Genomic DNA, 18,178 nt, shown 5'->3' with positions numbered 1-18,178 from the left:
GCAGCAGAGCGACACTATAATGAGACTCATGTAGCAATTTGCAACTTGTAACAGAGCATTGGGATGCTGAAGATGCAGTTCTGGTGCCTGGATTGGTCTGGTTGAGCCCTGCAATACAGTCCGCAGAGGTTGTCATGCATCGTCATCGTCTGCTGTGCCCTTTACAAACTGGCACTGCAACAGGTTGTGGAGCTGACTGAGGAGATGAGGAGCTGCACATCTCCTCGGATGAGGAGGTCGCTGATGGGGATGAGGGTGAGGGGGTCCTCGGTGGTGATGATGACAGTGATGAGGCTCTCGCACTGGCTAGATGAGGCAGGCACGCTCTGGAAGCCCTCATAGCTGCCAGTTTTGTGGAGGATGATGATGAAATGCAGTGAGAAGTCCTCACAGATCCTTATGTCACAGTTGTGAACGTTTGACTTCAGTCTGGCTTATCACAGCGCCAATACCCTCTGTGAGAATGCTCACGTCATGGATGCAGTGGAGGCCCTAATAATCGCTCGATCGCAGGAGGATGATGACAAAATGCAGGGAGGACACTCCATAGATCTTCATATAGCCTCTGAAATATCTGACTCCTGTCTGGCCAAGGGCAGCTCGCTTAGCTCCATGATCAGGGCCATCTCAGATTCGCAGCCATGAAACTTTAGACGTATCTGATGCTGTGTCCACCTTCAGCACCTCAGCACATCAGGGGCTGGTGCACAGTATCACTGGTCACAGATGCTGGTGTGAAGGGGGCCAGCCCCACCTTAAAGGTGCTGAGAGCACACAGTGAGTATGAGAGAACTCTGTGGCGCCTGCCCACTACATTTTGGCAGCAATGACCAGCACTGCTGAGGTGCAGGCATCAGTAATGTGTCCAGGGAGTGTGAGGCTGGACCATCACTGTGGTCTGAAAATCGCACAGAGTACAGGGAAGAGGCCCTGGACTGAGGCAAAATGCTTGTCGTTTGTTCCACCAAAATCCATGTCGTGGCATGAGCCTTGTTATACAGTCACTCTGCTGCAGTCTGAGGCCACCGCACGTGGGTAGCCCTTGAACCCAAGGAGCCAACCCTGCAGCCTCTGCGGACCCTGGAAAATGTCAGGGATCTGAGACCTGCTAAGGATGTAGGAGTCGTGGACGTTCCCTGTGAATAATGCACAGACTTGTAGGACGTGTTTGTGCTGGTCACAAACCAGCTGAACATTAAGGATGGAAGCCCTTGCGGCTTGTTGCCACAGAAATCTGAGTGCCACTTGAGTGATGGCTCTCTGTGGATCTTCAGCTGCATGCTCAGCAGGCCCTGCTACTCCTTCATCTTGACGGAAGTGCTCCTCCCTTTGCTGAGCCAGGCACCTCCACTGCTCTCTTCATTTACTTCTCTACTCTCTGTAAGCCATGACCCTGATGTTCTCCTCCTGCAGGATCAAAGAGAGAGTCACGTGGGTTAGCATGGGCGTACTAAGCACCTCTCTTGGTTAAGTCTGAAGGCCTCTTCATGCATGCTGGAGAGTGCTGGCCACCACTTAGATGGCCAGTGTGTAGTGCACTTCATGGTTGTCCGAAACCCACCACTTCAGCCCCACTCTTGACCAATTGGTGGCAGCCTTGCCCATTGGACTGCATGCTGTGCTCTCAGCTCGGGTGCAGGCGTTCTCCTAACCCGCACTGCAAGGCAGGTTATTAGATTGAACCATGATGGCTGCTGATCTAAATCTTAATGAAGACATTGCAAGGGGCTGTGAGCACCTCCACCAGTGACTGCACCATGGCCACCTTTCACAAGGGGATTGTACAATTTGCCTAGTTGTCCAATTGTTCTGCTTCCCCCTAAACGCACATTAATTTTCAGTCTGTGTCCGAGGGGTGAAATGTTCTGGAGCATTTCGTGGCACATCCATGCTTTTACGTTGCTTGAGTCGGAAAAGCTTCAGGGACCCGACTCCAAGCATCTCAGCTGTGGAAGAATGCTCACTTTTGACAAGCTTTTCCAAGTGCGTGGCTGCTTCCCTCACTCTCCCTCCCCAACAACCTGTCCCCAATGGCATGTGCTGGTGCACTTCCTTCAGGCTGTTGCCTTGCACCACCCCACTGCCCACCCGACCTCACCCACACTGGAGCCCTTGCCCTGGCGTCGCACTGAAAGCCAGGCAGGAAATAGCAATTTGCCTGTGCCCCCTCCCCTGAACGCATGGCGCCTTTTCCTCGATGCTCTAAGGGCGATGCTCATGAGCGCTGCACAAGGCTGTGTGCACTCGCCTCCAAGTTCCCCTCAAAGTTCAGCTCGCCAGGTGCATGCCTTTTAAAGGCAGTTATATATCACGCCGTTCTGAAGTTATGTTGACATGGGTGGTAAATTTGACATGGGATGATGATTCCAGCATGAGGGCACAATAATGAGATGTAAATGCATTAAGATTAAGTTCCCAACATAAGGTGGCAGGAAGCGATTTTTGGCCTTCTTGCCATCTTGTCCACTCATGCATGCCATGACGCCCGCTGCCAATGGGACCGGGTGATTTTGCCCTGAATGTTAGAGTAAAACATACATGTTGTAAATTGTTTCATCTTTCTGAACTTTGTAAAGTTTGTTTTTGTTTATTCAAAACCCATGAAATCTTGTGGCTTTATTCCATATGCATGTGTCTTGAATCTCAACCTTTACCTACTTTAAACAATACATTACTGGTCCCTAACCTGATCTCCCCTCCATGTCCCAGGGTCTGGCTGGGGATCATAACAATACTGATATCCCACCACGGCAAGTCATCCCAATCTTGGGTACTTTTCCCTTATTTTGTGAGGACGGGCTTAAGAATTCTTTCCGTAGAACTGGATGGCCTTATTATGCGTGTTTGACCAAGAGCCCAGATTCATAGATGGATTCCTTAGCAGGGGGTTCTGTTTTGACAACTGGAGAGAACCATTGACTTTTCTTGCTTTAAGTGGATGTAATAAATTGTTCTTTCTGTGATCTCTTGCCAATGTCTCAATATTTATTTGCAAAATATTAAGAGCTGTGAAGCGTTTGCAGCCTGTTATTGATATTTTAATGGTCTGTTTGAGTGACACATTTATAGGACTGTAAGAACAGTAGTTTTTGTTTCTAAAGAAGATTTGTGAAATGGTGTTTTTTCTGAGCAGTTCCACACATACCATTATTATTATATAGTTCATTGGTCCTGCACATAGTGCATACTGTGGATATCAGTTGGCATGGAGAGTATGAGGGGACAAGTTGGAATGGGGGCTATAAGAGGCCACAGGATTGGATGGGGTCATACGTTAGCATGAAGGAGGCAGGGGGAGTGGGAGGGGAGTGTGAGGGGTGAGGGCTAGAGAGCCTAACAGGATTTAATACCACTGGAATGAAGTCCCTGACAACCAAGGTGGGCCTTCTAACCAGCCTGCACTTGGCCACCTGTGGCCGCCCCTATCGCAACATTGTGGGGCCTTTCTAGTGAGAAGGGTCCGGTGAGTCAGGAAATTTCCCAACTCAAGCTACTCACCTGGATAGCGGAAATTTGGCCCAAAATATTTGTTCAGTATCTCTGCCATTTCTTCATTCCCCATGATAACTTCTTCTGTAACTGCTTCTTAGGAACCATATTTAGGTCTAGTGTTCAGAGCTATACCATGCACTTGACTGCTTAGTCATGGGGGTAATGGTCATGAAATCAACAATTTTTCATGATGTTACCTGTTGTAAATGTGGATGGAATCAGGATCCAAAAATACTATTGCACAACTGGCAAAAAAAAAATCACAAAAACATTGTTTTTAGGATCAAAACCACTAAGCAATTTTAAAAAACTGAACATTAATTAGTTACCATAACAAAACATTGTGTAAAGCAAAACTGTTTTAAAAAGCCACAAAAATTCAAATCTTGTGCAAACATGTATAGGTTACATTTCATACAATTCTTAAATGATCTCACAAGTAAGAAACTGAAATGATAAAAAACTGATGCATAGGTTCTAAACTCTGTTGCAAGTTTTGCAATGCATAAAACTGAGTTACATCTATATAATTTTATTAATCCAACAAATAGATAAATTACACAATATCTAAGTACTATTACTCAAAAATTCCAGATGTAATACTTTATAAATTGTCTCACAGCAAAACTTGTGATAAATTATTTTCTACATAGCCAAATGAATAACTTAAACAGCTGTACATGGAGGATTCTCTGAAGCTGCCTACATTTAATCTCTTTACTATAAATTATAATTAAATACAAAGAAATAAAGTCTCAAATATTGAAATGTATAATCCCTTGTTTGCTTCTTATAATACAGAATGTTCTCCGTATAGAACATCTTCAGCTAAATAATCCACTAGTAATAATGTTCCAGCAAAGACACTGATTGTAAGAATTAATTGCAGAATAATCCTCCTCCGAAGCAATGGTATAGCACATGCACATGACGTTTTAGGGGATCCACAATAAGATAGGCAAAAGTCTGTTCATGCTTCTTAGTGGAAGGGTAGCATGTGCCACAATTATCCTAGTTAAAAATGACAGTAGTGAACAATTAGTATCCCAGTTTGTCACATTTTCACAAATAAAAGTAGCGAAGCAATGTAATCTTGGAAAGCAATATTAACCCTGAATAACTGCAAATAACCCTGCTAATACCCAAATAAATGGCAGAGTCATTATCATCTTAAAAATGTTTTTATTTTAGGATTTTAATAAAAAAATCTCCAGTGAGGAAAGGCATTGCCTGGTATAGCATGGCTATACAGACTAGTATATGCTGAGTAGCTGACCTCAGCTAAGTGGATACATTTATTAGCACAAGTAGACTAGAGAGTGCAGAAACAAAACTTAGCCTGGATTCTTGCTAAGTAGAAAGCATTGTACTACAATGAGAGGCTGAGTAAACTGGGCCTAAAATCTCTGAAGTTCAGAAGAATGGGAGGTGAAACATATAACATTATGAAGGGAATTGACAGAGTAGATGCCGAGAGGTTTCCCTTGGCTGGGGAATCTAGAACATAGGGGCATAATCTCAGGGGGGCTGTGGTCATCCATTGTTGAATACATTTAAGACTGAGATAAACATATTTTTGGTCTCTCAGGGAATCAAGGGATATGGGAAGCAGGTGGGAAACTGGAGCCGAGGCCAAAGAATTGCTATGATCGTATTAAATGGCACAGCATGCTCAATGGGCTGTATGGTCTACTGCTCCGATTTCTTATGTTCTTATGAGATATTACATCACAAATTATTTCGAATGGTTTGATCTGGTAAACATGAGAAATCACTCATTGGTAATAACAGTGGACAAATAGTTAATACAGCTGTATTACATTCATCTGTCTACATTCATTTGTCTGCCACATTAACTCAGATGCTAATGCTTTTATTTTAAATGTTTAATGCCTCCTTTAATGTAGTGGACAGAAATTTTATACGTACATATTAAATGTTCATTGACAAACATCAGCAAATTTAATATATAGGTTTCAGTCTTGAAGTCAGCAATTCAGCCATCAACATAATTTCAAGGAAATTCAAATACATTTCTTGTTTTTAACTGATACTTACATTGGCCGTAACCTTGAATACTGTGGAGATGATACGTATATCTTTTGTACCAGGATCTTTCTGTACACTACAAGAAAATAATTATAGTTCAAGATTTTATACTACAGATATCTGCTCTAGTTTTATGAGGAATGTGTTCCTGAGATGCTCGTGTGAGAGCCTTTTTAAATTAATAGGTTATTTGTCAGCAAAATCTTATAATTTGTCTGGGTGATTCTACTAAACAATCTTGACATTTTCCAATTGCTTCTGTTCCCAGTGGTATTTTAAACTAGTGTAATAATTTTAAACATCACAGCTGCCTAAACAGGTCGGTTAGCTCTGACGGACTATTCGGGTAGGCTGGCTGAGACAAATGCACACTGAAATTTTAAAAAACTGGTCTGAAAGCATCAATCTTTCACCTGGCCGTGGCTGAAGCTCTTCCATTTCACTGTTCAAAGCCTTAACAGCTTGTCAGTTTCCCCGAAGAAGCCCTTGCTGCTGCACACTTGCCTCGGTGAGCCTAGCAAGTTTCTCACAGGTCAAGAAACAGCATCCTCCTGTACCTTGCAGCTCCACTCATTCCTATCTCTCTAGACGCCTCACACCCCCATCACACTCATCTTATTGCCCTCTTGCACTTTTGCTTCAAAGCCACTCTCCATAAATGGTGTCCTTCACTCCTCTCCAAACAAGCCACTATGAGTTCTCACATCTCTGCTTTCTCTCTTTGTTGGAGAAGACAGCACACAACTTAGTGCGAGGCAGAGTTCTGGAGGCATGGGGAGAAGGGTGTTGGGGATATCCCCCCAAGTGACTTGCACCTTATCAGCCGCTGGCAATGTGCGCTCAGCAGCTCCACCGAACAAAAGAAAGACTTGCATTTACACAGCACTTTTCACAACCACCAGGTGTCTCAAAGCCCTTTACAGCCAATGATTTACTTTTTAAAGTGTAGTCACTGTTGTAATGTAGGAAACATGACAGCCAGAATGCCCTCGTCAAACTCCCACAAACATTATTGTTATAATGACCAGATAATCTGTTTCCTCATGATGTTTATTGAGGAATAAGTATTGGCCAGGACACCAGCGATAACTCTGCTGTTCTTCTTCAAAATAGTGCCATGGGCTCTTTTACATCCACCTGAGCAGATTAATTCCAAAAGCAAACAACTGTAACAGTGCAGTACTCCCTCAGTATGGCACTGGAATGTCAGCCTTGATTTTTGTGCTCAAGCCCTAGATTGGGACCTGAACCTAGAACCTTGTGATTGAGAGCTGAGGGTGCTACCAACTGAGCTGCAGCTGACGCGAAGATTGGAAGAAGGTCTTGTTCTACCAGGCTCCCTATATCAGCAATGACTTGCCATGAGATCCTGAGTCTCCTGAGGCACTGATGCTCAGACATGTTGAGAGAGCTGATTCTCAACCCATAGATCCTGTGATGGGGGTCTTGCCTGCTTCCGCCTGGTTCTCCTGTGGAGGGGCACGTAGGTGAGGCTGGTGCTGCTTTTAGTTTTACCCGACCGCTACCACAGTTAGTGCAAATCTGTAACGATTCCCCCCTGTATTTTGAGTTTTGCATGCACAATTGGGTATGGTCTGTACCTTGCCCATTGCGAACAGCAGCCGGGACATGCAGTTTGATACGATCCGCTAGTCTTTGGAACATACGACCTAAATACCTAGCATCACGTTGGCACTGAAACTCATATATCACATTATTTATTTGAGTGATTGGCTGAATGTCTTTTTGGCTTGATGGCAGCATCCTGTCAGTGACGAATACCACTTGTGTTGCTACTGCATAGTAGCAGTGTGGAACAGCTAGCTTCACCTGTTGCTCAAATGTTTGGCATACCTTGCCTTTCCAGGGTAATCTGAGGCAGACTGGACGCTTTTCAGGACCGAATGTGGCAGCCTTTGGCCCATTCATGAGTTTGCATGATATATGACATGAATCGACCTGACCAAGGCAGCCATTATCCTGCAGGATACCTTTTATGCGCCCTATTTCAGCATCAAGCTTGCATGGTGAGCAAATGGCTCAGGCCCTATTTACAAGGTTGTCAATAAAACCAATCTTAAAGCGTGTGGAACTGTAAGAACCCCAATGCGTATATTGACCAGTGAAAGTTACTTGTGGCAGACTGTTGTAGAGAACCCATGGCAGATTTCTGAACAAGTACATCAAGGGGAGTTCATCTACGATTTAAGTCCGCTATATTTAAGTCTGCAGCTGCATGTAATAATTTCCTTACATGTCTTAATGGGCACCATCCTGCCCTCAAATTCGCCTTTGAAATGGAGCAGTCAAATTACCTCCCCTTCCTTGATGTACTAGTTGAGAAATCTGCCAGGGGGTTCTCTTCCACTGTCTACCACAAGCCTACCTTCACAGGTCAAAATACACGTTATGATTCTTACAGTTCCACATGGTATGTTATGATATGGCAGGTGGTATTTGCTGGGCTGACCAAATCCCAAAGGGAAACTTGGTCGGGCTATCACAACAGTTTTGCAGTTTGTATTAATTAAGAGAAGGTATGTGTACTGAAGTCAAAAGTAAAGATTCCACTACCACTTTTGGAGATTTTAAATATTAAATTAAAACATTTATTAACAAAAAAGAAAACTTAAACACACAAGATTACAGTTACACAATTAAATTTAGTCTTATAAAATTCTCAAAAGATTTGTACTTAGCTGGGCTCACAAATAAACACCCTTTTCCAGACAACAGTCCATATAAATTCTTAATCTATAAAACATCCAGTAATATTACTGCAAGGCCCCCCTACTATTGCTTTTAGGGAGGTATTTCACAAGCTTCTCTTTCCCTTTCACTTGACAATGGAAATCTAAGGCTTGTAACAAAACCTTATTTTTTGAACAATCAGACACTTCTCTGGGGTGGCTAGAGGCTGCTTCCTGCACAGGTCTGTCTTGCAGATCACATGGCCACACACACACCTCATACAGCTTTCAGTATTTTCTTCCCTTTCATCTTTACTCATTGTTCTTAACTGTCTTTTGAAAGTTACCTTTCCTAGAATCTAAAATCTTTCATGTTGTCTTTATGGACACCACTTTCAGGAAAAATAAGCTTAATAATATTGCTTTATTTATTTATGATCTTTGCAGTTGTAAAACTTCTTTTTCTCCCTTTGAAATTCAATAGCTAAAAAAATCACTCTTCATTTATCTCCTAATGCAAATTCCTATTCATGTTGTATTTACAGGTATCCCATCTTAGCTCACTCATTTTCACATCAAAATGCCTACATTGCACCTAACCCTTTGATGATTTAAACCTTGGAGTTTAACTGTCATCAGTCTAATTAAATTAGTCACACAGACACACACCTTACAGCCCCCATAAGCCTGCTTCACAGCATCCCACAGTTATATTGAAAAAAATGATATTTTCTTTACAGCTATAAAGTTGATCTTATCACAACCTTGTAATTAGGGCCCGAGCTATTTGCTCACTGTGCAAGCTTGATGGTGAAATAGAGTGCTTCAAAGACATCCATCAGGATAATGGCTACCCCAATCAGATCATGTGTTATACATCACGCAAACTCATGCATGGGCCTAAGGCTGTCACTTTTGGCCCTGAAAAGTGCCCAGTCTACCTCAGATTACTCTGGAAGGGCGAGGTATCTCAAAAATTTGAATAAAAGGTGAAGTTAGCTGTGTCACACTGCTACTATGCAGGAGCAACACAAGTGGTATCCGCCACAACAGGATACTGCCATTAAGCCAAAAATATGTTCTGCCTATCACACAAATCAGTAATGTGATACATGAATTTCAGTGCCAGTGTGATGCTAGGTATATAGGCCGCATGTCCCAAAGACTAGTGGATAGTTTTAAATAGCATGTCCCAGCTGCTGTTCACATCAGCCAAGGTACAGGCCATACCCAACCAGCCTGTGCTTGCAAAACTCAAAGCACAGTGTCCAACATTCGATGTGATTCTGTGAATGCACAACATTTGCTAAATAATCCATAGTGTGCTAAGAGTTACACTGACAACCAATTTAAGATTGTCAGGTTGGGCTTGCAGTATGGCGCATTTGCATGTACTGGAAGCTACATATATTAATACACAGGGCCCTGGTCTTTGTAGACAGAAAGAACATATGCACACATTGCACCTGTTATAGCTAAACAAAATAAGTGACAGCCAATCACTGACTCATTCCTTAGTGTAATGTCTTGATCAATCAGGGTCAAACTGCCTGGTTTAAATTTTAAACAGTGCTTGGCAGTTAACTGTCAGTCACCATCACTTGTACATTCTCCATGGCAACACCTCTATCAATCAGAGTCCACCTGCTAACCAATCAGAGTCCACCTGCTAACCAATCAGCACTCACTTCACATATAGTATAAATTGTTGTTTCCACCTTATTCTTGCAAAGTGTCCTGATGAGTATAAAGCAAAAAGCTTTGACATTTCTCTTTTGCAGCAATACTCGTGATGTTTATTTGACAGATTTGAGAGTTTCTAAGCAGATAATTTTTTTGTGCCTTTTCAAGTTTATATTGACAGATTTATGAGCTTTTCAATGACTTCACAATGTTACTATAGAGCGCATGAGTTCTGTATATAAAGTGGATGCCGGTTGATTGTGTGAGGGGTGTAGAGTGAGGGTGTGAAGGGGGTGCACAGGGGCTGAGCAGGTGAGGTAGGGTAAATAGGGGCTGAGTAGGTGAAGGGTGTAATGGGAGTGAGTGGAAGCTGAGGGGGTAAAGGGGTAAAAAGGGGTGAGGTGGGTAAAGGGGGTAAGGGGAGGTGAGGGGTGGGGGTGAAGAGCACAGGGGTAAGGGGGTGAATTAGGGTAGTGGGCGAGAGTAAGTGGGGCATTAACTGATCTGTAGAACTGTGCTAATGTCTCAATGAACTGAGGCAGGCCTTTTAACCTGGCTACTCTGGCATCAGCCTGCCTCTGGCTCTGGTGGCAGGCACGACTCCAGGTCGTCTCCGTCTCCCTCAGATGAAAATCCCACCAGCCAGAACTGCCGAGATGGAGGCAGGATTCTGACATCAGGCAAACTTCCAACTGTGAATTCCTGCCTCCATGATAAAAATTCAGCCCATGGAGCTAAGTCACAGATCAGCATGATCTCACTGAATGGCGGAATGGGCTCGAGTGGTTAAGCAGTTTATTCCTGTTCCTGTGTCCCAAAATAAAGACAATTGGAAAATAGCCAATGTGACCTCTATTTTCAAAAAAATGGGCAAGGCACTTTCAAATTGTAAACTTGCAAGTCTTACTTGCATTATGAGATAATATAAGGGAGGATCTTGGGTGGAAAAGGTATGGGTGTTTGTGGGTCAAGCTGAAAGATTTAATTTCTTGTAAATCAAACATTTTCAATATTGGTTACCAGATGTCGGCAAGGGGCACTTCCAGGTAGATATGACACAGTAAACATAGGTAAAGCTTCCTTTACTCTTAACAGAAAGGAGTACTTCTCCACTATTCTGTGGATCTGCCACCTAGTGGCAAAGAAAGTAGCATACACTAAAGATGCAAGATTTCTTTGTCCTCACAAGAAGGACTACATTTTATCAGTGATGTTTGCCTTTGTGCTAATGTCAATAGGTTATGCACAAAAATATATTTGGCAATACAAAATTAGAATAGTGACCCAGTATTAATAAACTAATCAAAGCAGGTTTCTGGCAAACAATATCACAATATATTACCTGATGTTGGAATACCACATAACTTGCATTTATACAATGCCTCTCATGACCACTGGACATTCCAAATCGCTTTACAGCTAATGAAATACTTCTGAAATGCAGTCACTGTTGTAACGTAGAAAACACAGCAGCCAATTTTCTCATAGCATACTCCCACATGAGCAATATGATAACAGGCGGATAATCTATTCTTGTGATGTAGATTTAGGGATAAATATTGGGCAGGACATCGGGGATAACTCCCTACTCTTCTTTAAAATAGGGCCATAGATCTTTTGCATCCATCAAGCAGGCAGATGAGACCTTGGTTTAACATCTGATCCAAAAGATGGCACCTCCAACAGTTCAGCAATCCCTCAGTACTGCACGGGACTTTCAGCTTAACTTTCATGCTCAAGTCCTGGCATGGGATTTGAACACACGACCTTGTGACTTAGAGATGATAATGTAGGGAAAATCCTGACTCACCATAGATGTTATAAAATAAAAACACTGCACATTTTGCATGTAGCTGAATAACATTTGTCTAATATTAATGATTTTTAGGGATAATGGTATTAACATAACAAGCCTGTCTCTGCTTCAAGCCTCCAGGGTCTTAGCTCATAATATCTCCATGAAAATTTGGTATAGCTTTTTCACATAACTACTAAAAATGGATGGAAAATCCAACTCAAAATATTTTATGAGACTCGCTATAGCATGAAATGTATTATAACATGAAAAAGCCTTGGCTCCAAAGGATCATGTTGTAGTGAGCTACTCATTGTTACTTTATCTCAGAGTTTAAAGCTTAGATTAGTGTTTATGGCTTTACATAAAAACTATACATCACTTCCAGTGAGTCACCTGCAGTATTCTCATTGCTGTGAAAAAGAAACTGGTATGGAATCATAATTAATTTAATGCATTAAGCTATTGTGTCTATGGCAGCCAAAAAAGAGCTATTCACTTTCGAGCGTTTGGTCTGTCGTCTTGTAGGTTCAAATCCATATCAAAGTACTTTTTAAATGCAATGAGGACTTCTGCCTCAACCATTTTTCAATGAATTCCAGACCCCTCCCACTCTCTGGGTGAAACAATTTCTCCTCAACTTCCCTCTAATCCTCTGGAAAATTACTTTAAGTCAATGCTCCTTGATAATTGACCTCACTGCTAAAGGAAATAGGTCTTACCATTCTCTCTAGGCCTGTCATAATTTTATACACCTCAATTAAGTCGCCCCTCAGCCTCCTCTGTTCTAACGAAATACACCTAAATCTATCTAATCTTTCCTCATTACTGAAGTTTTTCAGTCCTGACAACATCCATGTGAATTTCCTCTGTACCTGTTCTGAAGCAATCACATGCTTCCTGTAATGCAGCAACCAGAACTGCATGTAGTACTCTAGATCTACCTAATGTTTCATACAATTCTAGCATAACCTCCCTGCTCTTATATTCTATGTCACAGCTAATATCAGAACCCTGAATTATTCTCGAGGCATATATTAATGTAACAATAAAAAAGCAAGATACAATTACCTTTGTCCTAACTAGACTTCAAAAGCACCTACGTATAAACACTGTGTGGAGGTAAAAAACCTAAAGCCAATGGTAGAACTTCCATTCAAAAGCAATGACATCAGGACTGTGTCTCATGCATATACATAAAAGTGACCAGCTGAGAGATGTTGTGCATGGTATTGTGATTAGTTATGATAATCACATAAGGTTTCTAAGCTTGATTGAATAATTATCTATTTCATCTTATTTCTTTATGCTTCATATTGTGGGTTGAACAGACTTCACCTTATATCCGCCCAAATCAAATGGCTATCAGTATTGGCTATTAATAAAGCATTTAATTCAAGCTCAACATTATGCTGGGAGGCAACATTTGGATTTCAGAGTAATGGGAAGGGAATCTAAGGTGCTGCAGTGCTGGAAGGTCAGGGTTTGGAAGCATTCAGTTGGATGTAATGGTATTGGAAAACTGGGAGGTACTCCACAGAATTTATCAGCACTTGAGAAGAGTATCCCTTATGCTGTAGTACTGATAATGGAATGTCAGGGTCTGGGAGCATGAATCTGGGGAGAAATTGGAGTAAAGAGCAGTAGCATATGGAGAGAGTTGCATGGTGATACAGATTATTAAAAAAATGACTGGATTGGTGGGAGAGCAAGGAATGGGTGTTTGATGTGACAAAGGCGAGAGGCAGCAGCAGAAAGTGTGGATTAGTGAGGAGGAAAATAATCAGGTGCTTGCAGTCAGAATGTGACAAGGAAGTGGGGAAAGGCAAGAGTATCCAGCACATTGAAAACCAGTAGGAGTAACGGTAAAAAGACATGGCTGCTCAACAGGGCACAACGGGACAATAGGAAGTAGTGGGGATGAGGAAAAGTCATGGGCACCCGACAGGATGGAGTGGAGTCAGGGGGAAGGTGTAGACATATTTAGGACAGAGCCAGGGGCTGGGGACCCCCTGTCTTCCCAGAATTAAAACTCAATAGGACTTTCCCACTATGGAAAACCCTGTATTATTAAAACAGCAAACAATTCTATGCAAATAGCACAGGTCTCCTTATAGTGGAAAAGTCCAGTAACAAATCCACACCAACTCCAATCTACCAAAAGCCAGTTGCTGTTGGTCAGTGGGAACTGGCATTAAAGTTTCTTAAACAGTCAGTAAAATGGTGATTATTGATATTTAAAATTCTTTAAACTCTGTTTCAAGTTGTTTAAAACAACTTACAACTGGATTTCAGGAACTGGTGCAACCCCAAGAGGAACAGATCAAAATTTCGTCAACCTCAGGTGATACTGTACATGACAGCCAGTCACCTTTGAGATGCATGTTGGAACAAATCCACAAAGTGTATCATCTATCTTAAATATGAAGTGGGGAAACTCAAGTAAAACGAATAGCTATATTCCAACATGACAGAAAGAGTGTGAAGGAAATTGGATAAGAGAATGTTTCAGGACGTAAAAACAATAGATATTAAAGTTGCAAGTTTCAAATAAAGATACATATAATTTTAAAAGATGAAAGTGAATCAGCAAATCAAGTTTTACAGGCAAAAACATTAAATTAACAAAGAAGTTGTACCAATGACATTCTTTAAGACGTATTTTTAAAAATCTGACTCAGAATACAAATCTGCCCTGAAATAAACTATTTGACATTATGTACAAATGCTTAATGCATTTTTCTGAAATTATTCTCGGTTATTTTAGTTGAAGCATTACCTTATGTATTTTAAGCAGGTTCATGTCCATGTCAAAATAATAGAGAAAATTTTAGTCAAATTGTTAATTGTTTGCAGTCTAATATTTACATTGCAGATCCATCACTTGAACTCACACATAAAACGAAATGCTTATATCATTGTCTGGGGACTAAAACCAGACCAGGGAACTTCTTTAAGTACAAGTCACTGAGCAATGCCCTGTTTTATCTGCTTATAGAGCAGTCTTACAGCTGATTAACATGCACTTGAGATTACTAAATATGTGTTCCCACCCAAAATGTCAGGCAGAACCTAACTTGTTGGAAACTTGGGAAGTTTCTGTCAGAAAACTTGGAGGATTGGGTTTTCCCATATACTGTGGAGTTTAGACTTGACCTCAATTTGGGTAGGGAGTACTTGGGACCAAGTCTTGTCTGCAGGTAAGTTGGTTGCTGTCACTAATGGATGAAGGTGGGTGGGGTGGGGGGGTGGGGTGAGGGGGTGCATTGGGAAGTGGAGGTGTCTGATCCCCAACCCTGAGGTAGGTGTGTTCAATTGCTCACCCTGGAGAGAGGTGGAAGCAGCTTGGTGGACCATGGGAAGATCCATGAAGCTGTCCATGCCTCCCTAATGCTGCCATGTTATCTGCTGCTTGGGAAATCTGGCTGGCCAAGGTTAAACTTGCAAAGCAGGTAAAATCAGAAGATGCCATCCTTTTAAAACATTTAAATGGCCACCTGGCCTCCTGCAAGTGGGTTGGTTGCCCACCCCTTGACCCATCTCCGTTAAACCTGAAACTGGGCTGGTTGAAGGTGGTTTGGGATTTTTAATGTTTTAACATCTCACCTGACCCCAACTAGGGGGAAGGTGGTGGTACAGTGGTAATGTCACTGGACTAGTAATCCAGAGGCCCAGGTTAATGCTCTGGGGAGACGGGCTTGAGTCCCACCATTGATAAATCTGGAATTAAAAGCTAGATTCGATAATAGTGACCATGAAACCATTGTTGACTGCCGTAAAAGGAAGGAAATCTACCGTCTTTACCTGGTCTGGCATACATGTGATTCCAGGCCCACAGACCAACAGCAATGTGGTTGACTCTTAAATGGCCTTGTATGCCACTAATGAAACTGGACGGAACACCCAGCATCAACCTAAGTACTGGAAATGACATAGGCCCAGCCCAGTCAAGACTCCAAATTCTTCCTCACTAATATCTGGGGGCTTACTAATATCTGAAGGCTGTCTCACATACTAGTCAAACAACTGCCTAAAATAATCATACTCAGGGAATCATATTTGACAACGTCCCAGTCCAGACACCACCATCAGGACAGACCCACCAAAGGTGGTAGCGCAGTGGTACACAATCGAGACAGAGTAGTCCTGGGAGTTGTCAACATTTACTCTGGACCCCATGGAGTCTCATGACATCAGTAAAGTCAAATATGGGCAAGGAAATCTCTGGCTGATTACCGCCTACCGTACCCTCTCAGCTGATAACTCAGTACTCCTCATGTTGAAAATCACAGAATGTACTCTGGGTGGGGATGTAGCTGAAGCTACTCTTCAATGTCCAATATCCTCCTTTGTGTTGTGTGCTAAATGGGGTAGATTTTGATTAGATCTAGCAACTCAAAACTTGGCATCCATGAGGCTCTGTGGGCCATCAGCAGCAGCAGAATTGTACTGAAACACAATCTGTAACCTCATGGCCCAGCATATCCTCCACTCTAACATTGCCATCAAACAGGAGGATCAACCTTAGTTCAATGAAGAATGCGGGAGGGCGTGCTAGGAGCAGCACCAGACATACCTAAAAATGAGGTGTCATCCTGCTGAAGCTACAACACAGAACTGCCTGCGTGCCAAACAGTGGAAGCAGCAGGTGATAGAACTACGTGATTCAACAACCAACGGATCAGATCTAAGCTCTGCAGTCCTGCTACAACCAGTTGTGAATGTTGGTGGGCAATTAACTGATTAACTGGAGGAGGAGGCTCCACAAATATCCCCATGCTCAATGATGGGAGAGCTCAGCACATCAGTACTCAGTGCAAAAGACATGGTTGAAGTATTTACAACAATCTTCAGTCAGAAGTGCCAAGTGGACAATCCATCTCAGCCTCCTCTGGAGGTCCCTAGCATCACAGATGCCAGTTTTCAGCCAATTCGAATCACTCCACATGATATCAAGAAAAGACTGAAGGCGCTGGATACTGCAAAGGCTATGGGTCTGTCAAAATTCCAGCAATAGTACTGAAAACTTGTGCTTCAGAACTAGCCACAGCCCTAGCCAAGCTATACCAGTACAACTACAACACCGGCATCTAGCCGGCAATGTGGAAAACTGTCCAGGTATGTCCTGTCCACAAAAGACAGGACAAATTCAACCCGGTCAATTATTGCTTCATCAGTCTACTCTCAATCATCAGCAAAGTGTTAGAAGGTCAAAAACAGAAGGTCATAAACAGAGTCAGCATGGTTTTGTGAAAGGGAAATCACGTTTGACAAATTTGCTAGAGTTCTTTGAGGATATAACAAGCAGAGTTGATAAGGGGGAACCGGCAGATGCAGTGTATTTGGATTTTCAGAAGGCATTCGAAAAGGTGCCACATAAAAAGGTTATTGCACAAGATAAGAGCTCACAGTATTGGGGGCATGGATTGAGGATTGGTTAACATGCAGAAGACAGAGAGTCGGGGTTAATGGGTCTCTTTCAGGTTGGACAGACGTAACTAGTAGAGTGCCAAAAGGGTCAGTCCTAGGGCCTCAATTATTTACTATCTATATTAATGATTTGGAAGAAGGGACAGAGTGTAAGGTATCCAAATTAGCTGAGGATACAAAAATAGGTGGGAGGGCATGTTGTGATGCTGACATAAGGAATCTGAAAGGGGATATAGACAGGTTGAGTGAGTGGGCAAAAACATGGCAGATGGAGTTTAATGTAGGAAAGTGTGAGGTCATGCACTTTTGCAGGAAGAATCAAAAGGCAGACTATTATTTAAATGGAGAGAGACTTCAAAAATTGCAGCACAAGGGGATCTGGGTGTTCTTGTGCATGAAACACAAAAAGTTAGCATGCAGGTGCAGCAAGTAATTAAGAAGGCAAATGGAATTTTGGCCTGTATTGCTAGGGGGTTGGAGTTTAAAAATAGGGAAGTCACGTTACAGCTGTATAGGGTATTGGTGAGGCCGCACCTGGAGTACTGTATACAGTTTTGGTCCCCGTATTTAAGAAAGGATATACTGGCATTGGAAGCATTGATGGCATGGGGGTAGGTGGGGGTGAGGGGGCATGTGTGATCTGAGGAGGCATGGGGGAGTGGGCGGGTGGAGTTGAGGGGTGAGGTTTAGGGGAGATCTAACCATTGTTGGGAGCTGGGCTGCCACATTGGAGAACCAAGGCTGGCCTTATAACCAATCCACCTCTGCACCCACACTCCTCACTAGCTCTACTGCAGCTCTCAAAATGCACTGCGAACCCAACTGTTGTGTGAAGACAATAATCCCAGACAAAGTCACACATGGATCAGGTGTACATTTCAGAAGATACAAAAGTGAGGTCAGGTTTTGCCGAGTACACGTGAACATCGGAGCCCATTTATTTGGGAACAGCAAACAAGCCAAGGGAATACATAATAAATGACAGATATTGAGAAGTGTAGAGGAACAGAGGGACCTTGAAGTGCATATTCACAGGTCC

At 42.5% G+C, this 18,178-nt stretch overlaps 1 protein-coding gene across 1 annotated transcript in view; it reads right to left on the bottom strand.

Moving 5' to 3' along the window:
* Positions 1-3,793: 3,793 nt before the first annotated feature.
* Positions 3,794-18,178, bottom strand: part of cfap300 (cilia and flagella associated protein 300) — a 46,943-nt gene continuing 32,558 nt past the window's right edge. Inside the window, exons 6-7 of the mRNA XM_041199783.1 lie at positions 5,551-5,617; positions 3,794-4,503 (exon numbers count right to left, since the gene is read on the bottom strand). Of these exons, the coding sequence (XP_041055717.1) occupies positions 4,372-4,503; positions 5,551-5,617 (199 nt within the window). The 3' untranslated portion in view covers positions 3,794-4,371. The remainder of the gene's footprint in view (positions 4,504-5,550; positions 5,618-18,178) is intronic.

Source organism: Carcharodon carcharias, chromosome 11 (assembly GCF_017639515.1).
Source record: "Carcharodon carcharias isolate sCarCar2 chromosome 11, sCarCar2.pri, whole genome shotgun sequence".
In the NCBI taxonomy this organism is placed as follows: Eukaryota; Metazoa; Chordata; class Chondrichthyes; order Lamniformes; family Lamnidae; genus Carcharodon; species Carcharodon carcharias.
The sequence above is the reverse complement of the archived record's forward strand: the minus strand, read 5'-3'. Positions and strand labels throughout refer to the sequence as shown.